This window comes from Octodon degus, unplaced genomic scaffold, assembly GCF_000260255.1.
Source record: "Octodon degus isolate 3935 unplaced genomic scaffold, OctDeg1.0 scaffold00043, whole genome shotgun sequence".
Taxonomy (NCBI): domain Eukaryota; kingdom Metazoa; phylum Chordata; class Mammalia; order Rodentia; family Octodontidae; genus Octodon; species Octodon degus.
This window is the reverse complement of record NW_004524619.1, coordinates 10,673,577-10,684,369: the sequence shown is the minus strand read 5'-3', so window position 1 is coordinate 10,684,369 and position 10,793 is coordinate 10,673,577. Positions and strand designations below refer to the sequence as shown.

The window sequence follows — 10,793 nt, the reverse complement described above, 5'->3', positions numbered from 1 at the left end:
CCAGGGGGCAGGGCTGGCTGGCATGTGGTGCTGGGGGATTGAACCGCGGTCCCTGTGCTTTGCTAAGCTTGTTCTAAGTAGGTGCTTTGGACCACTGAGCCATCTCACCAGCTCCAGTAAAATACATCTTACATGAGTTCAAAACCAGGGCTATTTGAATTTAAAAAGGGCCAAACTTAAGAGAATAATAAATGAGATCATACAAACTGTCACAACAAATATATACAATAAGTTCCCAAGATAAACACTGGAGTTATAAGCTTCACAGGTATACTATACAAGACTTACTTTGTCAGCTTTCGAGTAAATTTGATTTATGAACTATTCTCCCAAAATGGAATTCATTCTTAAGCTGAAGGCTTACTGTAATTTTGAATACATAATTTTAGAAGACATGGGCCATAAAGGGTCCTGTACTAAAAACATCAGTGCATTATGCCAATTTTCTAATACATAAAAGTCAAATGTCTTAAAAAATAGATATTGTTTCTAATTTGCACAAAGATTTTGACTGGAGTTTTGTTCTAAATCACTGATTTTTTAGTAATATCCTGAGCCCAATCTATCCTAAAATATGAGAATCAATCACCATTTGCTCTTCTCAGCTTATGATTTCCAAGGCATTTCCAGATCTGATTTTCCTTTAAATTATGCATACCACAATGTTAGTCCTGACCTTAATCTTTGTGTTTGCCCACTTTTTCAAATGTACTTATCATTATTCTTCTACCAAAACGCTTATTTGAATACATACCAATAAAATTTATATTTACAGTAACGGCTAATACATCTATCATTGTGAAACACCACTCATACTCTGAGAATCAGGTATGATCATTCTTTCTTTTGTGGTACCGGGGATTGAACTCAGGACCTTGCACTTGCCAGGCAAGCACTTATTCTACTAAGCTACCTCCGCGGGTCCCCGGTATGATTATTATCATAATTTTGCAGATATAAGGAAAAAGCTATTCACTAGAGAACAAATGAACACCTAAGGCCATAAAGTGCATAATCCAAACAGACACTTGAATCACCATGCTGCTTTTATCATGTCTGTCACTCTAAAAGATGACACCTAACAAGGGTTTCTCTAGTCAGCTAACCCTAATTCACAGACTTTCAGGTTTTCTAGCACTTAGCTCCCTGGTCTAAGTGCTTCCACAGTACTTCTCATAAAATTAAGTAAACTCAACAGTTCTTTCTTTTATAAAGCTTGCTAAACTTTACCCATCTTTTCATTCATCATTCAACCTTTTCCAATGAGTCTTCCCAGACTGGTAATATCTGACTAGAAACAGCCATGTGTTAGTGCATGCCTGTAATCCCAGCACTCAGGCCAGGCAGGAAGACTGCTGAGAGGATAAAGCCAGCCTGCACTACATACTGAGTCCAAAGTCAGCCTGAATTACATAGCAAGATCCTGTTTGTTTTTTTTTTTTTTTTTTTTTAAATGTATTTGGTTGTTATAGGGTCTCACTACACAGCTTGGGCCACTATGCTTGGACTCGGGCTGGCTCACCCTGCTCTGAGAGCCCAGGCTGGCATGGCATGTGGTGCCAGGGATCTAACCATGGTTCCTGTGCTTGCCTAAGCAGGTGCTTTAGTCTGCTGAGCTATCCCACTGGCCCCAAGATCCTGTCTTAAAAAGGAAAAGAAAAAAAGAGAAGGAACTAAAACTAAAATCTACAAAGTCCTAATGTCAACAGGAACTGTTTGCAGACATAAAGCTACATTTACTAAAATTTAGTACATCTAGGCCCAGTGGTCAAGTTCTAATAATTTTACACACACTAAAGAACTACATCCTCACCTATAGTGACCTGTATAGTTACCATCATAATCTTTTATCAAATAAAGAAGCTGAAATGAGACTTAGATTCCAGAGTTAAAGAACTGATAGGATTTGAATTTGGGTACTCAAGTCTGCAGAGCTCAGGGGTATAACAGTGTCTCAAGAAGCTCCCATTTTCACTTCTACTAACATCCAAAGTTGATCCTATACACTACAAAAGACATAGAAGAATACAATCTTTGGGCTTTTTCATACATTAATCAACTAATAAGAATTTTTTTCTTTAGGAAAATGACAACGTAACAGTAGTTTTATAGAGTAGTTTAGATATGGTAGCAACATGTAGGTGACTTTGGAATACTTAATGCTCCAGGAAAAGCAAGTCCAAGAATCTTGCCTAAAGATATTTAGGCAATCAGGCAAAATTTTTATGTAACATACAGTTGTGTCCTCTATATAATTATTTTATTATATTGCTTGCATATAATTTCACTTGTTTTCGACTTTCCTCTTTCCCTGATCACTAACTTCCTGGCAAGTAAAAGAGATGACTTAAATGTTTTCCTTTATGATCTGTTATGGTCTGGTGTTTGGTAGCAATTGGCACTGAAAGTTAGATGGCAAATGTGAAAACAGAAGTACCACACAATTATTATTAACCCTGTGACACAGCAACTTAGAAGTATTTCTAAAAATCTAAAGCAACATGCGAAAGAATGGATGCATAGACAGGATGAAGACTGAGAAGATGCATCTATGTTCAAGAAATACTACCCTAATGTGTAAGAGCCCACATGCACTGACATCTGGATAGTCAATACTGATCCCTCTACCATCCCCAATCAGGAAGACACCCTTGAAAGGGAATCAGCACCCACCAGCCCATCACCAACAAAGCCAACATTGCAGCCTCTACCTTTTGCTACAGAAGCATAGTCACAATGATTGATGAACATGCCAGTCCCTGGAAAGGTGGCAATAAATTAAAGCTTATACTGAACATATGTAGGGCTAGCCAATTCTTATCTTACTACATGGACTCCTAAGCTACTATTTTTTTTTAATTTGTAATTTAAACTGGCACCACAAATATCTTCACATGCTTAAGACTTGACTTTTCATCTTGTCAGTACTGACCATGTCACAGAAGTTACACTTTTAAAAAAATGTTTACGCATAAAAAAGGACTGCACACCTGGAGAGCCTCCTGAGACCCAACATCTCACTGTCATGAGTATTCCTGGGAAAGCAGAAACAAACATTAAACGTGAAGAGAAATAAAACAAGCAACATTGGAGGATCATGCATAAACCAAGCATGGTTGAGAAAAGGAGGATTACTCAGCCCAAAGGATAAAGGATTGTAATTGTGGGAATATTTCAATATGGAAGACAGAAAGTAGATTTTTAGGTAGAGTGATAGGGGAAAAGAACCTAATCCTAGCATAAAGAGACAATGTAATCAATTTTTCTCACGCTCTTTGGCATTAAAAAATAACGCAAAGATAGACTCATCATACACAGTAATAGTCAAGAAGTACTTGGGAAAATTTGGCCCTGACTTCTCTGGCTAAGCTCAACTTCACTTCCTGAGCTGCTTGTTTGCTTGACTTCTGGAGAAGTCTGTATCATATTACCAAATCCTCTCAACATCACTAGTTTTAAAAGGTTCATTATATTACTTCTCTTGTTATAGATCAAAGTAGGGGACTTAATTTTTTCAATCTTTAAATGTTCACTTATGCTTGCAACTGAAACTCAAGATTGTTTCTTTTTATTGCTTTGGCAGATGATTATAGCTGACTGCTTTCAGTTTATTATACAAAGCACTTCATAGGCAATCCCTGTTCATACAGAGACTTTGTGTCTGAAACAGGATTTTATCATCTTAAGAACGTAAAGCTAAGGTTTTTTGGGGGGTGGTGGTCTTTAAAGAGGTTTTAGGGCAATTAAATTTCATTTAACCTACTTGTGTATCCCAAGCTGTAAGCTATAGAGATATGTAATTTTTAAGGATCTTCCCTGGGCTAACATTTCCTTAATTGTTTTGTGGGTTTCTTTCTTTGTTTTTGTTTCTTTTGAGACAGGGTCTTGCTATATAGTACAGGCTGGCCTTAACTCACTTATGTAGCCCAGGCTGGCCTCAAACTCATGGCGATCCTCCTGCCTCAGCCTCCCAAGTGCTGGGATTACAGGCGTGCACCACCATGCCCGGCATCCTTAAACTGTTTTAAACACAACTAATTTATGATTGCTCTTCATCCAGTGCTGGCACAAAATGTACCATCACTTTTGCCTCCATTACCTTCTTTTGCCTGAGAAGTTTTTATCTTTGATTGGTGACTGATCTGGCAAACACAGGTGATGCTGAAGTAGAGTTATATAATTATACTCAAAGATGCTCTTGATTTGTTGTCTCTGATCTGGTTTCACATTTTTCCTCCGTTGCCCCTGGTATAACAAGGAATTAAGAACTTGGAAGGATGAAATTCACAGGCCAATAATGGAGGAGGTTCACATCTCAGGGCACACCAGTCAATTTAGTTACCATGAAAGAGCATTGCAAAGTTATTTTCAAAACTAAAAACAAAACAAAACAAAACAAAAAAGTTTTCCCCAAATGATCTTTAAAAGAGGGAAAGACAGGATAGCTTCTCTTTTCTAAACTCGTAAAAAAAAAACCTGATCTTATTAAATTTTTAATGTATGTACAGAACTTTGTCAACAGCTACTAGTGATTTCTTCAATTCTGTATTTGTCAACTCTTGCTATTAGGCTTTACCTTATTCTTGTTCAAAGTATCCTTTCCAGATTGAATACTACTGCAAAGACTGTACAACATTTAAACTGAGGGGGAATATGGTGTTTCACAATGATCCAGCCAGAGAAACACCATGTGGGAGGGGCAGATAAAAGAGATGGTGTTGCATGATTCCTTGCAGGAGCCCAGCTTGAGAATCTTAGTCATATCCCCTTCTATTACCCACAGGAGGAAGAAAGAAGTAGGAAAGTTGGCAGAAAGGTGATTGAAAACACAAAAACACCCAAACAGCTAGTTTAACATTTCATAAACTGTAAGTTACAATTTGATAATTTACAACCTGACATTCTTAAAACTATTTTCAAGTTAACAAGGGAAAATAAAAAGAGTGACCAATGACTTACTTTACCAGTGGCAGTACTAAATACCTCCTTACCTTTCCCAATTCATAATTTACCTCTGTAATGCACTATGTAGAAATTATTGTATCTAAATTAGACTTAAGTGGCACTCTTAAAGTGGCACCTTAAAAATTAATCCACATAGTAAAGAGAATAACAAGTTTTGCCAAACTACAAATCCCATGTAAGTTGATATTTTTCTCTGTGTCATCTAAAAGCTAACATGGTACTTGTAAACAAAAAGAACAAGAAAAAAGGGAATAATCCAATTTTAAAATGAATTCTAGAAGACAAAGCCATTAAATATTTAAAACATAATAGAATTCATATTATCCAGTTAAAAGTTTTTCTCTGCATTTATCTAGAAATTGAGATGGTTGTGGTTATGAGAGGAACATATACCTTTTTCTTTTGGCACTACCAGTATCGGAAGTGGCTGAAGAGATCATGCTGTCTCCGTCTTCAATGTCATCTCGCCTGGCAAGCTCTTTCTTCTTTGCCTAAAACAGAGCAGATCCTGGGGGTCAGGTTCACCCTTCTGAGTACTCCTACCAATATGTGAATGTTCAAGAGCTAGAGAATGCACAAAATTAAAGAGTCATTAAACATTTTTAATAATCCAGTTCAATAAAAGCCGGTACACAGAAAAGTAGGTTAAAAAAATGTATCTAGAGACAGAAAAATCAATCTTAGCTAGTTCATTTAAGATTATGAAGGGTGTCAACTGATTAAAAGTACTGAGGCAAGGTGTAAAGGCATCCTGCTATGGTGGCTGTATTTAAGCTATACCAACTCAAAGGAGGTTTTTAGTACTCCTGACTTCTAAGGTGCAATGTGGCTAATATAGTTTAATGTAAGCAGTGAAGGAAGATCTAAGTTTTAACACATGCATTTTTAAAGACTTTCCATCAAAGAAAACTAACAGTCCAACCACAGCAGGCTTTGAGAAAATGTATACAGAGTACTATAAAGGAAACATTTGAAACCCATAGCATTAAATATTAGTGTTGGTCACAGAAAATGAAGGTTCTATAGGTTATCTAAAATTGCCTTTGTTCACCGGGCGTGGTAACACTCTCTTGTAATCCTAGCACTTGAGAGGTTCAGACAGGAGGATTGTGGTGAGTTCGAGACCATCTTGGGCTACAAAGTGAGCTCAAGGCCAGCCTGAACTACACAGTGAGACCCTGTCTCAAAAAGACAAAATAAATAATAAGTAAAATTGTCTTTGTTGCTTCCTTGCTTAAAGACTATATTTCTAGAAGGATTCTAACAAAAACTGAGTCTAAGGCACGAGGGTCATGGTTTTGGACCCAATCCAGGAAACTCAGTGAAACCCTGTCTCCCAGCAAAAAGTAAAATCAGGCTGAGGATATACCCAGTACTGCAACAAAACAGACAATGCCCCCAAAAAACATAAGACAAAAGCCCAAAAGACCAAATCCATGAAACAGACCAACTTGTATTTCACATCTATTTTTTGGTCTTACAGGGAGATGACCAGTAAACCTCAGATGCTCTTCCAGGAATATCAGAGAAGAACCTCTGCATACTACACAATGACTAACTTGCTTGTAGAGAGAGCCCTTCTTCTAGACCATCCCTATCTTAATGGACACAGAGTTTAGAATAAAAGGGTAAAAACCTAAATGAGGTTATATTATTTGGGATTAAAGGGTAATTTCATAAGAATCCTAAATTTATCCCCAAGGAACAAAACCGTGCTGCTTCTACTTACAAAGCTGAACTTTTCTAAGATTTATCTTCTACATGGCAACTCTGAAAAGAAGTGTTTACTAGTAACTGTTGTTGAAATCAATGACCTGACATTGCTGGGTGGGAATCACGTATTTTTAAAGAACACATGAAATTATTTCAGTGATGAACAAAACAAACTTAGCAAAATCATACCTGCATGACTTGCTGCAATTTTAGAACTCGTTTATAGATGGCTGAATTGGGAACATTATAGCGTTTGGCATTTTCAAACATTAAATTCAGATCACATTCCAAATGATCTAAAGTTTCATATTCTTGGTTCTTTAGCTTTGTTCTGTGAAAGACAAACAGATAGCTAGAACATTCTATCATGAAAATTACAGAATATTATTCCTAAAAGTCTTGACAAAAATAAAGTCTTTTTTTTTTTTTTGGTGGAACCAGGAATTGAACTCGGGCCTATTCTACTGAGCCATCTCCCTGGCCCCAAGTAAGTCTTGACAAGCATTACATGGCATCTTTATTAATGATAGTGACTGGGGATTTTTTTAAAAAGTGAAAAGAAAGTGGCAATGCCACAAAGAAGCACCTGGAAGAGTATATTTACCACCAGGGACGATACATATGAAGAATGAAAAGAGATGTTATGACAATAAATAAGATACAGATTTCAAAGAGTTTATTCACTACAATCTCCTCCAATATAATCACTATATGATGGCTTAAAGCTAAGGTGTTCGCTTATTTTAAATTTCTATGAATTTTGATATTTAGATACTATTTCTATTAGCATAACACTGGGTTCTAGCAGACCCATCCCTTACTTTTCCATTGTAAATTTGTATTTTCACATAATAGTAGCTGGCTGTGAGTCTAAATGCCTTTCCCTGAGGGATATAGGAAGCAAGCTTTGTCTTTACTTTGGTGTGACAAAGGGCAAGGTGTGCTCATTTGTGTAAAAGGGGCAAAACAGGATTTTTATCCATGTTACGAACCTCCCCCCCCCCAAACACTAGCAATTGAACTGAGGATCTTGAGCTTTCCAGAGAGGTACACCACTTGGTCTGGTTTTGCATATGTTTACCTGAGCATCACAAAGGGTCTAACACACCCACACCACACCAGAATAGGCTAAAAAAAAAGGTTTCTTTTGATTTTTGTGGCAGAAGTAGCCCAATTCAGTACAATGGCACAAGAAAAACCAGATTTACAAATTCTGGAGATCAAAAGTGATTTTAATTACTCATACACGGACAATGAAGATGAAGATTTTTACCATTATGGTAAAATACATGCTTTTATAGCAAGAGGGGTGTGGGTGGATGGTGATGATGATATCAACTTTGATGTTGTCCACATGAGCCAAAGTTCCTATGACAGTAAAATGGAGCAAAATCAACTAATATAGACACAGGGAATGCAGATCTTGATTAAGATGACAAAAACGTGAGTTGGCATTTGACTAGTCCAAATGTTGCAAAATGGCCATCCAACCAAATGGAATGATTCAGTGTTAGAACCAGGTCTAAAAGTTTAGTGAGGGTTTTGCTAGGGGTGCAACTTACTGCAAGGAATGTCAACCCTGCCATTCAATATTGGAAATTGTAACAGGTGAAATGCTATAAAGATGGCGTGAAATACACAAAGGCTGAAATGTAAGTAAAACATTTCTGTACGTACCAACAGGCATATTAAAAATGTATTTAGGGCTGGCGAGATAGCTCAGTGGACTAAGAGGTTCCATCCCCAACACTATACACTGTGCCAGCCCCACCCACAGGCATGCTGAGCTGGTCACTGGGTGTTGTGGCCCCCGCCTATAATCCCAGAACTGGGGAGGCTGAAAACAGGGGGATCACTATAAGTCTGAGCTGTGTAGTGAGACCCTATACCAAAAAAAAAAAAAATATTTATAGTGATACCTCACTGAAAGCATTCATAGGTCTGCTGCACTTCAACAGGGATTTCTCTTGGTGATCACAGGAATGGAAAAGACTTATGGAAGAACATGGGTTGAAATATGGCCTAAAAACTTATGACCTTGCAAATGTGAAGACATATTATGTTCTCAATTTACACATTTATCCTAGAACTCAGCTATCAGGTCCTTATTTCAATAGCGAAAAAGCAAACAGTGTAGTGAACAAACTTGTCCCTATCTCCCAAACTAACTGGAATGTGATATTAGATAACTGGTTTAAGAGTTTCCAACTGATGCTACATTGCTAACAGAATATAAGTTGACTAGTGCAGGAACTATATGCAAGAACAACAGGAGGATCACTAAATCCGATCTAGTAGTGAGATCCTGAACACCCTGTAGACCCTTTTCTAAAAAAATACAAAAATTTAAGGGCTGGAGAGCTAGCTCAGCAGCAGAAGCACCTCCCTGGCAAGCATGAAGTCCCAAGCTCAATTCTCGGTAAAAAAGAAAAAAAAAGCAAAAATATAAAACTTCAGCTTATTGAGATATTGTATTTCTAATATATAAAACTCATAAAATTAACAACAGAAATATTCTAAAGAATAAATGTGGGGCCGGGGAGATGGCTCAGTAGAATAAGCGCTTCCCTGGAAGCGCAAGGGCCTGAGTTCAATCCCCGGTTCTGGAAAAAAAAAAAAAAAAAAGAATAAATGTGGGTCTGGCAGACCTGTCTCTGTGCCTTTATGACAAAGTCAGTGTTATGTTCCTAGTTAAAATCAGCTCTCAGAAAGATTTTATGTACTTTGTATAAAATGACGAGTCACAGCTTCCTCTAACTCTATGAATCTGTACAGGATAAACATTAAAATCTTTTGATTAAATGATCTCCATATTAATCATCAATATCATAAAAACAGTATTAAAATTAACTGAAAAATAGCTTCACTGAGTAAATGTAGAGAGTTAAAACTTTCTCTTAAAATGGTATTGTCAGTTGAGATGGCTTGGTGGCATAAGTGCCTGTCTGGCAAGGTCTAGTAAGGTCCCAAGTTTGAACCCCAGTACAAAAAAAGAATGGCACTGTCCATTAGTATACATTATTTTACTTAAAATTTATCAAAAATCATATTGAGATTCTGTGTAGTGCTTAAGAAGAGACATTATAGAATATGTCTTCAAGGAAGAAAAACTATGCACAAATTCAGTAGTTCTCAGTACCAGCTAACATAGCTAGCACCAGTTTTTAAACTACATCCTGACACTTAATCTTACCAACTCAAATGGTATAGTGTTAGGTGTTCTCAAAATTCACAAAGAACAGAGAACCCACACTTGTAAAACACAACCTTAACAGACATAGAAATATTTTTCAAACTAATGATACTCAGGGTAAAAGGGGGGAAAAATGGGAAAAATAGAAAGTAAAACATGCCAGGAATAAAAGCAACATAGTGGAAAGTGATTGGAGGAAACATATAATCTCATGCTCTTCTTTTGTGATGATTAAGCTGAAATTTAAGATTCATGCTAAGCACGTGTTTTACCACTAAGCAAACTACCTAGCTTTAATCTTCCATTCTTTTTGTTTTCAGGGACCCTCAACCATGCCAACAAATCTTACAATTATACTGTACGCAGTTTGACTAAATGTACTGTATTTAACATAAAATATTTTATTATAAGACACTGCCATTAATTCACCAGTGGTACCTCAGTTCACAAACATGATGCTTTCCATGATTCTGGTTGCAAACTGAATTTAACAAGAACCAAATCAAATTCAACAGTTAGGTTCAATGTTGAAGTTATGGGGCAATTTGATTCAGTTCTTGTCTGGTGTGGTTTGTAAGTAGAATCATGAGTTCATAGACTGAGATACCACTTGATTCCCAGGAGCTTTGAAGACATTTATGGTTCTTGTCACTTGCTGAAGCAGTTCTGAGTCTTTTTAAAACTTTTGTTGCACTGTTAAAGCTGTGTCAGTGTCCTGCATCAACTCATAATGTTTATCTTTCATGGTCATTTTGACTTTGGTAAGAGTCAGAAGCCACACAGTGCCAGATCAAGGGAAGACTGATAAGGATATACTGTAATGTTCTGACAGAAAAGAGACAAGAAGGGCCAGGAAGATAGCTCAGTAGAATAAGCACTTGCCTGCCAAGTGCAAGGGCCTGAGTTCAATCCCCGGTTCTGG

At 37.1% G+C, this 10,793-nt stretch overlaps 1 protein-coding gene across 17 annotated transcripts in view; it reads right to left on the bottom strand.

Annotated features, from left to right (window-relative positions):
• The window catches only part of Pbrm1 (polybromo 1), a 171,546-nt gene that overhangs the window by 98,447 nt on the left and 62,306 nt on the right, over nt 1–10,793 (bottom strand). For 10 of the 17 annotated variants that reach the window (XM_023715655.1, XM_023715657.1, XM_023715665.1 and 7 more), the window contains 3 exons: nt 6,868–7,009; nt 5,359–5,456; nt 2,991–3,035 (listed from right to left, as the gene is read on the bottom strand). In XM_023715655.1, the coding sequence (XP_023571423.1) occupies nt 2,991–3,035; nt 5,359–5,456; nt 6,868–7,009 (285 nt within the window). The remainder of the gene's footprint in view (nt 1–2,990; nt 3,036–5,358; nt 5,457–6,867; nt 7,010–10,793) is intronic. The other 7 variants (XM_023715669.1, XM_023715660.1, XM_023715661.1 and 4 more) reach the window with 1 other exon arrangement.